This window comes from Passer domesticus, chromosome 2 (genome assembly GCF_036417665.1).
Source record: "Passer domesticus isolate bPasDom1 chromosome 2, bPasDom1.hap1, whole genome shotgun sequence".
Classification (NCBI taxonomy): domain Eukaryota; kingdom Metazoa; phylum Chordata; class Aves; order Passeriformes; family Passeridae; genus Passer; species Passer domesticus.
In genome coordinates, this window is record NC_087475.1 from 5990950 (window position 1) to 6007860 (window position 16911).

At 46.6% G+C, this 16911-nt stretch overlaps 1 protein-coding gene and 2 long non-coding RNA genes across 6 annotated transcripts in view; 1 reads left to right on the top strand and 2 right to left on the bottom strand.

Moving 5' to 3' along the window:
• Window positions 1–1666, bottom strand: part of LOC135292870 (uncharacterized) — a 40956-nt gene extending 39290 nt beyond the window's left edge. Inside the window, exon 1 of one of the 2 annotated variants that reach the window (XR_010355034.1) lies at window positions 1495–1666. This is a non-coding gene — a long non-coding RNA (uncharacterized LOC135292870). Of the gene's footprint in view, window positions 1–1253; window positions 1434–1494 lie in introns of those variants that run through there. The other variant, XR_010355033.1, reaches the window with a different exon arrangement.
• On the top strand, window positions 1088–15552 carry LOC135292874 (uncharacterized). The gene is made up of 2 exons (XR_010355039.1): window positions 1088–1314; window positions 14282–15552. It is a non-coding gene; the product is annotated as an uncharacterized LOC135292874 (long non-coding RNA).
• HSF2BP (heat shock transcription factor 2 binding protein) overlaps window positions 9047–16911 on the bottom strand; it is a 37494-nt gene continuing 29629 nt past the window's right edge. For 2 of the 3 annotated variants that reach the window (XM_064406915.1, XM_064406911.1), the window contains one exon: window positions 15169–15900. In XM_064406915.1, coding sequence (XP_064262985.1) covers window positions 15692–15900 — 209 coding nt within the window. In that variant the 3' untranslated portion in view covers window positions 15169–15691. Of the gene's footprint in view, window positions 9193–15168; window positions 15901–16911 lie in introns of those variants that run through there. The other variant, XM_064406926.1, reaches the window with a different exon arrangement.

A 16911-nucleotide genomic window follows, 5' to 3' on the forward strand; every position in this document is an offset into this window, starting at 1 on the left:
CCCTGTCCCCCTACACTGTTACAGCACGTGGCTGCTTGGTTTGGGGTTTTCAGGTGCAACAAACCCTCAGACCTACATTTTGGTTATCCTCAGTGAGGACAAACTTCTCTGCTTTCCAGAGTGATTCTGGAGGCATTGAAAGCTGCTCCTCTTCCAGAGGGGAATTTTGCCCCCAAGGGTTGATGAATCACGGGATGTCAGGCTGCAGGAGGGGAGATGCACACTCTGCACAGCAGACAAGATACACAGTCCATGCAGGATTGCTCCCACGTGCCACATGTCGAGTGCTGTGGTCTCCACAGGACACACAGGAAGATCTGTGAGCAGCAGGGGCTGCACTCAGCACTTGAAAAATCTCTGCATTTTATGGGAACTAATTTACCAATCCAGCTACACATTCAGAGTGAGTGTTCTGAGCCATAAACTGCCATCCATAAGCTGAGTTTCTGGCTATATTGAATTCCCAGAAAGCTGCACAGCAATCAGAGCTCACAGAGAATCTGTGCAATTGTTTTATACCAGCATTTCTTTCACTGATGTGTTCTTCGCTATTCACAGGACCATTTCTTGCTTAAAATTGGATAGCAGGACTTATTCTTCTCAGCAGTTATATATAAACATATTTTCACATGTCTATACATATGTAGGAATAAATTTTCTCCTTTCTTTTTTTCTTAACAGAGAAATTAAATTTTTAAAAAGCCACAGGCATTTTATAAAACCTTGGATTCAAATCTGGAAAATGGCAGGTTCTTAGCTTTATTCATGTGAATAATGAGAGAGAGAGAATGAGAAAGAGAAAATATTTTTCCATATCTGTACCTGTAGGACTACAAATGATGCAGCACAGCTCTGGCAGCCTGCAGAGCTCATTGCCACAGGACAGCAACCTGTTCTCAGGCTGGATAGTATTGATGTGGAATATTTGGAGCGATGGGATAGCCTCTAAAATTACTGCTTGCTGCTGCAAATTAGAACTCCTAACTTTATCAAACAGCTGTTACCGTCTGCAGAGGTTTCATCTGCAAAGGTTCCTGTGGGCACAAGGGTGCCAGGACTCACAGGCTGTGGTTCCACATACAAGGCCATCAGCAGCAATTCTGGCTCAGACAACTGACACTGCCCTCCCTCCTTGTCCCCCGTGCCACTCCCTCACACCACCGAGCCCTGCTGGCTGTGGGGCCACCTTTGGGACTGGCTTAGGGGACGGATCCAGCAGAAAAACAAGTAGGGAAATTGTGCAGAATACCCACAGCAAAGAATCCTTGGGGTTTGACCCAGCTCAGGCGTCATGGCAGTGCTGGACAAAAGCAGGTGGGCAGCACAGGAGGCAGCTGAGGCCCAGTGTGAGGCAGAGGGGAGAAGCTGAGGGTGTCCACGCCTGTCTGTGCTGCCAAAGATGGCACAGTGTGAAAGCACAGCCTGGCTGAGCTCCCCTGGCCCACCATGAACAGGGCAGCCTCTCCTGAATGCCCTTCTGGCCTAAAAACACACCTGTGTCCCAGCTTTCCCGAGCCAGCTGCAATGCCCACAACCCTTCTGCTGATGCTCAGTGGATTTCCCCCCACAAAGCTGTTTAAGCTGCTCCTGGATCCACACAAACTTCAGCATCTACAACACCCCCCAAGGGGGAGGGCTGCTCCATGGCCGAGCCATGGCTGGCAGAGCTGGGCCCAGGCAGGGACAGACGGCACCAGGGCCGGCTGAGGGCTGTGGGGCACACAGCAGGGGCAGGCTGGCCTCAGGATCCCTCAGGATCCCTCAGGATGCTTTAGGATTTTGGCTTTTGTATTTTTTGTATTTGTAATCCTGCAATTCTTCAGTGTATCGCTCTAAACTCCATACGGAGTGTTGTTAGCTGTTGCTTGCCCATTTTGGTCAGACAACACAATTCCTCTCCAGGCCTGGGAATAAAGGGCACCTCAGTGTCTCAGGCCCTGAGAAATGTAAACAAAACTGAGTTGGAGGGGAGCAAATTTGGGGTCAATGACTTCATTACCTGAAGGTGTAATTGCAATATGAACCCCCAATGTGCAAATGCACCAAATTTATAAAAGTGTCAAAATCCATGACCTATTGTCCATTGTGGGTGTTGCTCCTGGGTGGATTTGTCTACCCTAAATGTACCTGAAGGCCCTTCAATAAATACAACTGCTTTTTATTCCGTAATTTTGACTGGTCTCTGTTTTTAGGTAGCCTGAAAAGGCATCACTCACACTGGGCATGATGGTGGGGGTTGTTTTGGGGCGGGAGAGACATTGCAGGGTCTTCTCCTGGCAGAATGTGGGGCAGTGGCCAAGGAATGTTTGTTTAAAGCCAAGGGGTCAGCTCATGCTCCAGAGCAAACAACAGGGCTCAGGAACAAGTATCCTATCTCCCTCCTCTTCCCAAGAAAAGTCCCTATTTCCCAGACTTTCAGCATTTTCCCTAAGAGCAGTTGGTGGTGTTCCCTGCTGGAGACAGGAATCTGGTTTATGGCTTGTGATTCCACCTGACACAGCTGTGCCTGCACATTCCCAGCACATGGAAACAACCTGCCCGTGCAAGGACTGCTCTTGCTGCTGTCTCACATTTTGGGTGGGAATGTCTGGGTTGCTGCTGAGGTGAGTTGTGGCAGAGTGTCAGGTTGTTCAGCATCCAAAAGGTTTTGATTTCTTGCACTTGCCACTTGAACAGCCAGTCCTGGCATTTCACACTTTCACTGAACAAAACTTCAAGCCTTTTGCAGAAGCTGAATTTTCAAAGAGGCCGAATCCCCTGCCATGACGAAACCAGCAGCATTTCTATATTCACTTCAGTTTGTGTCTCCTGATTTGAAATTGCATCTACACCCTTGAGTGGCTGAAACTCTGGATGTACAAATCAATTGAAACTGAGTCACTGGGCTTGATAAAAGCAAACAGACGTCATCATAACGGGAGTGAAGCCCTGCTTCAAGCCTCAACCACCCTGCTGAGTTACAAGATTAATTGGAGGAATGTATGAAACTGAAATGAATAAAGCAACCATTAAACATGTTGCTAATATTTAAAGAAACTTGGCCAAAAAAAGAAAAACTAGCTAGTGGACTAATGTTTACATTGTAAAATGTAAATTTACAGTGTTAACTTACTCCAGAATGAGCAAACAAATATTTTAAGCAGGCAAGAAAAATGCACATACTTTCAGCAAACATTGACATCTTCTTACACTGGGGAAATTCCTGTCATGCTTAGCCCAAGTGTGACACAATGCCTTGTAATAATTATCCATTACTGAAACTTATCTGAGCTTGCTGATAACTTGGTGTTCCTGCAGCACATAAAGAAGTGCATATTTCACCCCATTTATCTTGGACACCACTGTATTTAATCCCTAGGAGGCCCAAGTCTATCAACCCAGAAACACTTGGGTGCTTCAAATGACTCACTTGGGGCTGCAGTCAGTCTTTGTAGAGCTGAAAAATGTATAAAGTCAGATGGCTAAAGCAGGGCAGGGTGAATATTTACTAAATATTCATCTCAGGAGCTGAGGGTTTGGTTGCCCTCTTCCAGTCTCACCAACGGGGACTGTAAGTGACTTCCCACAGATAGTCCAAAAATTACCCAGAAAAAAGTCAGGGTTTCTTTTAAATCAGTAAATCTGTGATGTCTCACAGTAAGATGTTCCAGTACTGCTGGGAAATGGATCCTGTGCTGAGAATGGGAGGGAGGAAGGCTAGATGGTGACAGAGAGAACAAAGCCTCTTATCCATGGAATCATAACACAATACAGAAAGAAGAGTTATTGATGGCATAGGCTTGATTCAGTTGGTAAAAGTTTCATCTGTTTCTGTCCTTTTTTTGGTGGCTTTTTTAATGTGTGTGTGTGGTTTTTTTTTCTTTTTCCCTTTTTTCTTTTTTTTTTGTTTTTGTTCAGAGAGCATTTACATCAGGTTACATCAGTGGACCTGTCTTTTACACTGATGCGGAGAAAGGATAACACTTCCCACTCACCACAATTCTTTTATTGGGAATAGCAGTTAAAAAGTACTATTTATCCTTCAAGAAGAAAAAAACCCCAACCCCCTTATAAAATCTCAGCATCAGAACCTAAAGGTCTTTATTTATTCCTTGAGCTTTGGTCTGTAGTCCAAAAATTTAAGAATATTGTTGAACAAGTCAAACAACAGATGCATGGGGAACAATGAGGAGATAGGGAAGAGAGCAGTGAAGACAAACAGCCATGTTATATATACTCCTCTCTCTTTCAACAAATCCACATTTTCAAGCCACAGGATGCAATTTTCATGCTGTCTCTAGACATAAGGATAACTGCTCTTCAGGAGCTACTTTGTGTGTTAAACAAATATGACATTTACAGATTGTTTTCTCTCAGTACTTATTTGCTATGTCCTGAGCTAATGACCTTAAAAATTGCTCTCTCTGATGGCGTTAGTGTGAGACGATTTCCAAAAAGCATGAAATTGCAATAAACTGTCAAGTTTGCACAGGTGCACTGGAGATTAAGAGATCAGCCACAGAGCCATTAAGATCTATGGCAAAATGCCCAATGGGACCAAGATCAAGCCTTGAGAGTGTTTTAAAAAATGTCATCATTAGGAGAGAGATGCCTTCCCAGGAGCTCCACATAATGTTGGATTTTAACCATACCCTTCTGCAGTGCTCCTCTGAGATGGCAGCTGCTGGAATTCCCAATTCATCTCTAAATAGATGAAGCAAATATTAATTCTGCTGGAGCAAGGATCAGTGGCACATCCTCACTGAGATACACTACAGAAACCTTCAAATTCTTCCTCGCCTGCAGGGAGAGGCACCTTAGAGGTGCAAGAAGTGCATTTGCACTCATTGCACAGGGATATATTTTTACCTACTATGAAAAACTCTACAGAGCCAGGTTTTGGGAAAAAATGCCCATCGAAAGGTGAATTTCTCACCAATAATTGTTTTCTCTGCAGACATACAAGTTTCATTCTTATCCCACTACCTTTCCACCTAGAAGGACTCTGGCTCAGGGAAATTCCACTAGCTGGTGTGGTCAAGGGCAGCAGTCATGCCCTGAGCTGCTGCTCTGCACAGAGAAGGCGTGGAAAGAAAGAAATCAGTTTTCAAAACCTCCCACTGCTTTCCCTGAGACTTTCCTGGAAGGACAGGCAAGTTTCCTTTTAACTGCCTGGGATGAACTCCAGAGCATCCCAACCCCAGGAGCCAAGAGATACACTCCAGGGTGCACAGGCAAATGCAGAGCCCTTGGTACAGCAGCAACACTGGCAGAGATTTGCTTTGTAGCACTCACACAGGGGTTGGCTCTGCCTAAGTGACAGGTGAGGAGCAGTGTTTGTAATGGCTTGGGAATGCCTTTCAGTGCTTCTCATCTGGAAAATGACATTCATCAGTGCTGAGGTTACATTCTGCTTCAGTTCTCTGTTGGCAAAGTCCCACTTCTGTCCTTTTGTGCTGTTGGCTTTGCTCTGTGAGTCTTACACCGCAAATGAGAAAAAAGAGAAAGAGTAAAACCTAATCCAACTTTTTTCCCCAAACATTCCACATTGGTTTTCTCAAGACAATTACCTGGCTTGTCCACAGAAACCCTGTGTCATGCTGTTGAGCACATACTTTCAGTTAGTTCTTCAAATATTTTTGTAAGATAGAGAAGTCAGGCAGGAGGCGGGAAGTGACCAGATCTGAGGGCACACATGCTCAGCAAGCTGAGTCACCCCCAAACCCAGCCAGCTGCCTGCTCACAGCTCCCCTGCAGGTTAGTTCTGGCTTTGGGCAGAAATTCTGTTAAACAGGACACATTAGGTGCTACTCCTGTAGCATTTCATGGCTGACATTGTCCTGGCCCCCTGTGGCACAGGCTCCTGAAGCCCTGCAGTTGATAGCTGGCAGGGCATGATGCTGAAGGTGCTTTCTGCAAGCCCATCACACAACTCCAAATCAGACCAGCATCAGGTGCTGCTGACCAGAGCCAACACAGCACTCCTCAGCCTTTTCCACTGCAAAGGCTCATCCACATCTTCCAGTGTTTATGGCCATGGGAGGAAAGAGAGCAGAACAGAGGAAGATGCTTGTCTTTATGGAAAAGAGTAAAAAGGGCAAGAAATGCAAAAATATTCCTATCATCAGACAACAATCAGGAAGAGACCTTCCCTGCCCCTGTTGTTGTATCCTTGGCCTTGGCTACTATTCTGAATTCAAGGACAGTGAGATTTTTAAGGTAAAAAAAACAAAGCATCCCCTGCAGGGCAGAGAAAGGAAGGGAACCACAGAGAGCCCTTGGGAGAGGGTCTGGATAAAGAGAAGCTCACAGCACTCACCTGTCTGCCTGCCTTCCCCTCTGCAGGCTGTGGCCACGGGGCAGACAGAAGGCATCCTGCCACAACTGGGCAGCTCCTGGTGCCCTGGCCCTGTTGCCCAAGACAGGCCAGGTAACTCTAGGCAGCACTATTGCTGCTGTTTTGTGGGCACTATTGCTGCTGTTTTGTGGGCACTGGTGCTGCTGTTTTCCCTTTTTGCCCTGCTGCAGTCCGTGCTCACTGCTGATGCAGAGGAGCTGAAATGCCAGCCTGGTTGGTGAAGACAGGCTTTGCAGCCCCTCAGGGGTGGCATCACTGCAGCTTCCCTGCTGCCAGCTGATGAGACACACAGGCCAAAGGCACCGGGGGCTCAGCAGGATGGGGAGGTGGCTCCTTGTGAAAGGAAGGAATGTTTTGAGACCTGACTGGGGGATGAGGTGTAGGAGCAGCACTGCCACAGGCTGTGCCTGCCTGAAGGCCTGGGAGGTGCTATCCACAGGCAGAACAATGCTGCAGACACAAGCAGCTTCTCCAGGCTCCCACTAGCATCAGAAACAAAACACATGGGACACTTTCCAGTTCCTAAGACACACTCCAAATCTTAGGTTGCCTGCTCCTTAACTATACTTTTTATTTTCCAAGGAAGTTAAGAACAGGTTCAGCATTCCAAAAGCACCCAGGCAGGATTCCCCCAGGGGAGGGCAGGGAGCCAGCTCTGCTGTGCTGCAGCAGGAAGGAGAGCTCAGCCCACAGAGGTCTCCTCAAAGCCTGGCCCACAGGCAGTGCAGCCACCCACAGAGGTTTCTGCTCCAGGGAGAGCTCCCCAGGGAACAGGCCCACCTCTCTGCTCTGTCCCCAAGGACAAGCTTTCCTTGGCTAACTGCTTATCCCTCCCCCACCCTCATTTCCTTTCTCACTTCCTCCGTAAACAGAATCTCCTTCTTTCTACGTCACTGTGCTTAAGGGCTGAGTCCTTGGAAGCAAGCTTCTTTTTTCCTTTCCTCTTAGTTCCAGAATGCCCTTTGTCCTTTTGTCTTCCCTCAAGATCTCCAGGAGGGATTGTTTAGTTCTCATTTAGGATTTTAGCATTTAATTTAGGATCTTTGCATCCTTATTTAGGATCTTAGCAGTCTCCCTTCTGAGAGGCAGAGGAGCACAGGCCCGGAGAAATTCTCCCTCCCCTAATCTATGGCAGTGAGAGCAGGAACACTCTGGGCAATAGAGGAGCTGCTCCTTTTGGCTTCTTCCACATTAGGCTTTCATAGCATGAGCAAAAGAGAGTTCACACAAATTGAGAGTGCTGTGAGCAAGCTGGGCTGCAGATAGGCAGGAGCTGAAAGCCCAGGGCCTCTTTTTCCACAGGGTTCTTGGTAACCTGGCAGGAGCAACATCTCCTGGGCTGGAAAGGACTTGTAGGACTTAAGATGGGTTATTGTAGCAGCTTGCAGGGGTCTCTATTCTGATATCACTGATTGCCACAGGAGGGCCATCAGGACAGCAGAGGCCATGTCACAGCTACACGACTGGCTGGGAGCAGGACTGGGTATCCTCAACATTTCAGGCCCCCTCTTCTCCTTCCCTCAGCCACTCATTACTTGGACTGCAGAATCATCCTCCTTGTGCCTGCCAGACAATTCACTTACTTACCCCAAAGACTTTTGCAATCCGGGTAAAAATGATCAGGTCAAGGCAGAAAGGAGGGGAAATGAACAGAGAACCAAAGCAGAAAACTGATTTGGAGGACTGAACACACCAGCACACTCCCTCTGACATCAGGAATGCTCAAACACAAGCTCAGACCCTCAGCAAATTTGCTCCACTTAGTTTACCTGTGTACACAGGAGGTCTGTGACTGCACAGGGGACTGAATCCACATCCCCAAGTCCAAGATAAGCCCAGCAGTTTATCTCAGGCCCCAGGGCTGCATCTCCTGCCCCAGCAGGAGCCATGGAGACAACAGCTCCTGGCCACCAATAGACCACAAGCTGTACAATCTTCTTGTGCCCACAGAAACTGGAATGCAGGTCTAAGAATCTGAAATTTAATAGCAGCGGGGCACTTCAGAAGAAATGCTTATTTTGTGTAGCAATGTTTCCCCCTTTTTTTTTTTTTGTGGCATTATAGCAGTGCCTTAGTAGCACTTTCCTCTTTCCTGTCCTTCCCTCTGTTCTCCTCTTGTGACAGCTTTATCGCTGAGAAGGTTGCCAGTGGGTCAACCCCTGACGCAGACAGCCTGTACAGCAGAAGCTCCCTATCACTACAGAACACTCCATTATAATTAAAAATTAATGGCAAATGCACTCTCTCCCTCTCTCAATCCTGAGAAATGTGTATCATTCCAGGGACAAAAGCTTGTGGGATACCAACGCCTTCCGTCAGAGGCTCCGTGGCAGCTCCCTCATCGGTGTCGCTGTGCTCTCATGCTTGTAATCTGCCCTTGAAACCTCCCCTCTCCCTCAGACACTGACAGCAGCACTATTGTTTTTAGCAGCTCAGCTTTTCAGCTGACTTCAGGATCCCCAGAGGCCATCCCTTTTTTTCTGACTGTGCTCCAGATTGCCATCAGTGCTCATGAAATGACTCCAGCACCGTTTGGTCCCTTGCCACTTACAGCCAAGAGGGCACCTCCTTTCCCTTGGCGTCCTTTCCCAGGATGTGTCTGCTGCTGGCTGAGCTGCCTGGGCACTGGAGGCTCTGGCTGTGCCTGACAAGCAATCTGGGCAGGTTTCCGGGGCAGTGTTACACTCTGTCAGCATTGTTAGAGCTGAGCAGGGCTGCTCAGGATCACTGCTGGAGAGGCTTCCTGGAGGGGCTTCCTTTCTGGAATGTGGGTGACTCACCGCACTCAGCCACTCCTGTCTCCAAGAGATCACGCTCCTGCTGCACCAGGGCAGGGATGATGCTCGTGAAAACCCCTAGGAAAAAACAGTTGCTGCAATATGAAGAGGAGAGAGGATGTTTGGGAAGAGCAGTCGCTGTCGGTAGCTGCTTGCTGCTGAACAGTTTCCGAGTGCATGCGGAGCTCTGCTCCCTTTGCGTCAGCCACGGGATGATGCATCCACTGCATTTTCCAAAATGCAGCTGCACCCAGCCAGGCTGGGGAGTGCAGAACACAGTGATGAGAGCATGTGTGTTTCTGTGTGTGCCTGCTGGGGAGGGTCTGCACGTGTGAAGCAGAGGTAACCACCTGCCCACCCTCCTTGTGGGTCCATGATGTGCTACAGATCCCACAGAAGTCCCGTTTTCCCTGTGACCCACACACCTCCAGGGTCAGCAAGGGCTGTCAGGGGACACATGGGGAGGCCAGCAGGAGAGCCTGTGCTTGGGTTTTCAGTGGCTGGCTGCCCTCCAGGTTGGCCACCTGTCCTTTGCCCAGGTTTATTCCTTGGAAAAGGCATCCCACAAAATGCAGCACCATTTCCCCCTGGTGCTTTCGCTCCCTTCTCCAAAGTCAGGCAGCTCAGGGCACTCACTCAGGATTGTGTATCACAGTGCCCCCAGCCTGAGCACAAATATGCTGCCCCATCTCTGGGAGAAGAGCTTGGAGCACTGCTGAAACCCTGGGCATGTCTGCCCCAGCCTCCCAGCCCTGCTCCAGCAGCCTCAGAGACTTCACTCCCCTTGGCAATGACTCCCAGCCCACTCTCAGGCAGCAGGGCCCAATCTGACAAGGGAGAAGCTGGAGAGGGACTCTTTGTCAGAATCTGTAGTGACAGGACAAGAGGGAATGGGTACAAATTGAAAGAGAGGAAATTTAGGTTAGGTATTAGGAAGAAATTCTTTACTGTGAGGCTGGGGAAGCCCCATTCCTGGGAGTGCTCAAGATCAGGCTGAATGAGACCTTGAGCAACCTGGTCGAGTGGGAGGTGTCCCTGCCCATGGCAGGGGGTTGGAATGAGATGATCTTTAAGGTCCCTTCTAACAAAAGCCATCTGGGATTCTATGAAACTGATTTGGACACACGAATTGAGAGTGTGTGTCAAATCCTGAACAGGAGGAAGCTGTGCAGATCTAAGAACTGGGCTTTTTTTCCCTGCATTCTCCATTCTCTGTTTTGCAGCAGGGTGACTGCTGCACTTTCTTTGACCCCGGTGGTGATACAGAAGCAAGGAGGGATTTATCTCTGCAGAGAGCTTCAAGCAGCTCACCTGCTCTCCTAACACCCAACCCAATCCCCTGCCTCAAAGCAAGACTCAAAGTTCAAACTTTTCATACAACTTCAAAGCAAGACTCAGGTGGCACGAAAGCCACGTAGGCAGCTCAGTCAGAGCTGACCTTCTCCATCCACCCCAGGTCACAGAATCCCTTCCCACCCCCAGCCATGCCAGCCTTGCCCTCCCTGGCCGCTGCCTCTCCCACCTGCAGCCCAGCAGGACAGACAGACACGTGCATTTGGAAGGACCTGGCATTTGAAGTGCTTTCACTGCAGTCACGCCCACAGTAAAAATTATAGTTCCCATAAATGACATACGCAACTACAATTTGGTCAAAGTCTTTTCAAGGCTTCCGACTGAGCAAGTTATAGGTTGTAAAGGTCATTGTAAAGCATCAGAGAAGTTTAAATCTCTATGACCTCCACAGCTCTCTAATGACTTTTTATCAGCTTTAACTTGGAACTCATATATTCAAGCAGCAACCAGCAGTTGCAAAAGTTCCTGCATAGAAACCAGAAAATTACAAACAACACAGACACGGCCAGATGCAGCTGCAAATGAAATGCTGTGAAGAGAAATGAAGGGGCAGCCATGCTTTGCATAGCTCATAACTTGTAGTACGAGCACTGGGCAGGGATAACAGGGCAAAGAAGAGGTTCCTTATTCCCCAGGAAAACTCCTTTCTCCTCACCTCCAGCGTTCTCACAGGACTGGAGGCGGTAGAGGAGATGAATCATACAATATTTGCAAGACTTGTAAAATCTTATCAATTCTGAAAGCCAATTTGTGCTAATCAGCACATATCACAAGTGCAAATGATAACTCAAAGGAGCAGCTAAATGACTGGTGCAACCAGCTGAAATTGAATCATCTGGAAGTTCACTTGTGGCCACGAGACCAAATTGTCACATATCCCATTCTTCCTCCAATTCTTCCTTAAAAGGGACTTATTTCCCTCTCTTAAGCAGCCACAACAGGATGATGTGCCTTGAACTGCAGTTCACTGCCTCTCTCACGAGTGCTGGGAATGGGCCAGTGTCCTCATGTAACCAAACACCACCTCCCCTCAGGACAGCTGCTTGCTGTTCCCACCCAAGCTCTCACAGTGCCCTCCAGAGATGCCAGCCCCTCTTGCTGCCATGCCTGTCCCTCAGCACAGGGTACAGAGCCACCAGCTTGCTTTCTTCTACTGAGGTTTGCCAGATCATGGTCCAGCCTGAACACCAGCCTGAGAAGGCCACCACACAAAGAACTGGTGGGACGGGCAGTACATTACACAGCTAAACTTCTCCAGCTGCAGGAATTAAGTGTAGGGGATCTTCATTTATTTTTCCTTTGCATCTAATTTACCATCAGCATCAACTATGAAGAGTATCTCCCTGTATTTCCCAGTATCTCCCTGGAGCATCAGCAAACAGGCATCATTCCAGGGCTCTCTGATGTATACAGACTGAAAGGAGCCAAGTTCACTTTTAATTGTGCAGCTGATACTGTGAACTTTCTTCTACAAGTTGTTAAAAAAGTGTTTTCATCTTTTGGACAGCTTAGCCTGAGTCAAATTTTAGCTTCAGTTATATGGGTTTAAGTCTGGAGGAACTGATAATCTCAAAGCAGCAGCAAAGTCACGTTTTCTCCTCCACCGGAGCTCTGAGATTGTGCAACAGAGGAAATGGCAAAGCTGGACTAACTCTGGACTTTGAACACAGCTACTGAAACTCGTGCTTTGCCTGTGTGAACCCCCTTTACTCCTGGAAGCTAGCAAGCCAGTTAATCAAGTAATGCAGTTAATCAATTAGGTACTTCAGTTAATCAATTACTACCCAGAAGAATCCCAACTTTTCAAAAGGATCCAAAAAAGCAACACTCCAAAGCCAGTGTTTTTTACAGTCCAGGCTCAACCCTTGATTTTAAACCAATAAAGCTTCCTAATGGTCCTGAGTTTCAGAATTAAGCAAATCTGAAGGAAAATAAAAGCTGAGATTTACAATGCATCTGTTGACCAGTCTTTAATTGCAGCAGCCTCTCGTGTCACACCAAGTCCTGTGTGCCACCCATTGTTCAACTTCAGACACAAAGCTTTGGCACACTCTGAGTTTTCAGAGTCTCTGTTATTCAAAGGCTTTCTTTTATTCATAACCTGTCAAAAAAAGATGTCTTTCAGGAGAAGGAGAGACTCAAAGGAGATCCACAGTCACTTAACGGCCTAATTTCTAGCACTAACCACATGAAGACAAATTAGGCCTTCAGACACTCTTCTCTTCCAACAGGGATCTCTTGAACTTATCAACACACAAGATTATAAAATGCTGTCTGCAAACAGTAGGGCAATCTGAAAATTTGCTCTTGTCTGTTATTGCAAAATAGACACCAAAGGGTAGGATTCACCTCACCTAATTTAAGCCATCTAAACAGTTGGCATCTCATCTCAACAAATCACTGCAGCTTCCTCCACGGCCAATGGCATGAGATTCCCTCCTATTTCAGGATGGAAAAAGGAACAGCAAAGAAGGCATTGATGCTGCTGGTGGGGGAGAACAGATCAATAGTTTATGCCAGATGCCAAGGTCTGGGAGAATCCCACCATGACATGTCCAAGAGCATGCATGGGGTGTAACAGACCCCTGTGGGGAAAGCTGCAGGTCTCACTGCACAGAGATTTGCTTCAATTAATTGTACACAGCCCTAGTTGTGAGGAGGAGCAGGAGGGGCTTGTCCCTGGCTCCATCAAATGAAGAATAGGGAAGGAAGGAATCTGAAAAACAGCAGAATGATCTAACAGCTCATCATACAATCTGCAACTACTAATGTCCATTTCATTTCACTAAAACATTTAAATATGAGACACCTTGAACATTTCAAATACTCTGGAATGTTTAAGGGTCAGGCCTATCCCTGGCTTTTATCCACTCACCTTGTTTCAGCATCATTTGACTCCAGTCACACTTTTTCCCAACCAAAAAAGTATTATGAATTTGCTTCCCTGTGGTAAGTTTCCCTTAAATTATTTTTCTTTTCCATAAACTCAATTACTTGTGAACACCTAGAAAAAGTAAGCTTAGGGAAAACACAAAGACTTTCCTAGAAAACTGCTTGACACAGGTTCTTCTCTGATGTTTCTGATACTTGTCCCCTCTAGTATTTTTAAATATGCACTGTATTTCACAGATGAGGTGACTTTTTCTTATTTTTCAGTCTTGCATAATGAAACACTTTGTACAGAAAAAAGTCTTCTCGAGGTTGGTGGGTCACTGATGATTTGGCTCTGAATAAACAGTCCTGGCAAGCTATACCTAAAAATAAAGTCATCTGGGAGACACTGAAAGAACTCATCATCAGGTCTGAGCAGCTTGCTGGGGAAAACTGCATCTCAAATCACCACTTTGAGCATGGCAGACCATGCCAGTGGACACACAATTAAGATGAACAGCCCTGACTGCTTTGTTTCCTGATTTCACATGAAAATGAGGTGCAGAGGCACTGCCAGGCCCTCTCATAAGGCTGAATTTGGCCCCTCACCACAGTTTACTGACCTGGTCATGAGCACCTGTGTCACCCCCAGCTTGTGCACACCACACTGACCTTGCAAAGTCTTGGTTTCAGGCTGGGAAGGGCAGGGAAATATTCAAGAAATATCTCAAATCCACAGGGCTGAGGCTCCATCAGCTTTTCTGCTCACAGAACTACTTTTTTATTTTTCTGTTATTTACTGGCTTCCAAAGTTTGATGAAAGTCCTTTGTGAGCAGATAATTCAATGCAAAGTTGATGATGCCCTTCAGTGTTTCTTAAAATCAAACACTTTCATGAGTTGATATTCCAGGAAACTACCAATTATAATTTTGATCCCTTTAGGATTAAACTCTAGGAGGATTAACTAGGATAGCAAGATAAGAAAACAAATCCAAAGAAAACACACTTCACAGAAGATTTAAAGCCTTCCACAAATCTGCACTTGGTAAGTTCAATGTGGTGCTGAATCAGACATGGCAGAACCCCGTGCAATCCACCCGTGTATGTGAGATCTTAATCTTCATTTTACAGCCCCAAATCAGACTGTTGCCATCTGCAGCATCTGAGCCAAGTAATTTCAAGCTGATTTATTACATTTCTAACTCTGAACATCCATCATTCTGCAAACAGCCTAAAGGGAGATGCCCTATACCTTAACTTACATATTTTTACCGTGGTCTCCCTCTAAAGCTGCCTGCCAATCATAATATTTAAATCCTATGAAGTTTGCTTCATGTTTTCTGTAATTTGAAGTCCACACTGCATCCTGTTAACACACTGGGTTCCCAGATAAGCTGCAATAACTTTAGTAAGGAAAAAGGTGCTACCATACCTGCACTTCTCATCTGCTGCTCCCTTGAATAGCCTCACTACACTGGCTCTGTTTCTGACATCACAGAAATGAATGTTATTATTTTCTAAATACATTGTAAATTCTACCAATATCTAGCACCAAGTGTTTGTATTTACCCCTGAGATAAGCAAAGCTGTTCTCAGAAGCTCCAACAAACCCCAGGGTTGTGAGGGGATGTGATGCTGCTCACGACAGAGCAGCAGCTCATTTTAGCCTCTTCAGCACACAACTGGGTACCACAGACAACAGCAATTTATTTCCCTTCTCAGGGCTTTTCTAAAAACAAAGCCCAATTTCTAGCATGCCTGGCAGCAACAGATCAGCTTGACTTGCAGTTAAGAGTGAATCTGAATACAAATTTTGAAAGCAGAATCCATTACATGCTACAGAATTTCAGTCTTCTTTTATTACAATAGAAAGAGAGAGGTGAGAAATAACAATAAAACTGGAACTTGGGGTGCATTCTGACACAGAAAAGTTATGAAAGGCAACAGAGTTTTCCTCACAGTACAGTAATTCTTAAGGATGCACCAAAAGGATTGTTTACCTCTGCAGTGAACTGTTATCAAGGAATGAGAAAATTTTACCCCGTCTACACAGCAAATGCACAACATAACCACAGACCATTTTGGAAACACATTATCAGTAAAATTCTGCTCAAAGAAATTCAGCCAGCCCCATCTCTACCAGACCACCCAAGTTTTATTTGGGTATATAAAACCCAACAGGTTTTCCCAAGTTGGATTTTAGTTGCGTTAATCTGAATTCCCAAAAAGGATTTTGTCACAGGAACTTAGGCAGAGGTTTGTTTTTTTTTTTCCCAGTCAAGCCCATCTCCAACAACTCCTGCAGCATAAAAATATAGTAAAGACGTAAGCATTCGTTGTCGTAGAGCTCTTCTACGCCTCGTACTCAAATATTTTAAGATCCTCGAGGAGTTCTTTGGCGAGCGCCTGCAGCTCCGCGTGGCGGCTCTGGGACAGGGCCACGATGCGCGGCAAGGGCAGCGTCTCGCGCACCTCGGCGCCCGCCCGGGCCAGCACCTCCGGCTCCAGCAGCACCGACTGCAGCAGCCGCAGGGCGTGCAGGCACACCTCGCTGTCCGGGTCTGAAAGCAAGGAAGGGAAGCATTCAGGGTCTGAAAGGATCCACCAGGCAGACACGGAGTAAAGGAGGTGTGTGGGAGCGACGCGGGGTAGGATGGTTGGGATGGATGGAGATGAGAGATCTCTGCGGGCAGGTTTTGGAACTGCAAAGGAGTTTTGGAACTCCTTTGTGTCTCTGCAGGCAGGTTTTGGGACTTGGGGTTTATTGCAAAGGGCCTGGGTGCAGGGGCCCTGCTGGGAGCTGCCACACAGCTCGGAGCAGGCACCAGAGAGGGAGAGAGAGGTAAAGAGAGTGGGAAAGAGAAAGAAGGCAAGAGCGTGGCAAAGAGGATGAGAGAGCGAGGAGGAGTAAAAGAGAGTGAAGTTCCTGTTGCAATACCATAAATCTTCTGTGCTGAATATTCTAATTCTCACTAATCAATCTAATACAAGATACAAATCCTGCAGCATTTACATACAGCCTATAAGAATCATTACATCACCATACTGTGTTACATTTTAAAAACTACTCTTTGGACCCCTTCTGCCAAGCTAGAAGGGTCTGCTCTGACCCTTGGGCCTGTCTGCAAGCAGAGGGTATGGTTTCATCAAATGGGGATTACCTTCAGCCAGCCATACCATTGTTTTCCAGTTGTTCAGTTTCTAAGGTATCTCAAAACTTGCTTTAATTTCAATCTTGCTTACAGTTTCCATATTCTCAAAATCTTTTGCCAGGCAATCATACTTATAAGGCTTTCCTGTTTCATCTTTCCAACAGAGGTGTTGTAATTCCCAGGTGCTGTTTGCTGCTGGCTGGCTGGCTCTAGGAGGTACCTGAAAACCACATTTTTGTCCTCCCTCAGCAGGTTCTGCCCAGCAGTGTTTGTGCAGGAGAGATAATCAGGAACCTTTCTCTTGTTTTTCAGATGTTGAAACTGCAGTAAAGCAGGGAATTTATCAACCTGAATTTATCCAGTCAGTACCCAGGATGTACTGTTGGATGCAATCCAATTTAAGAGCAGAACAAACTGTAT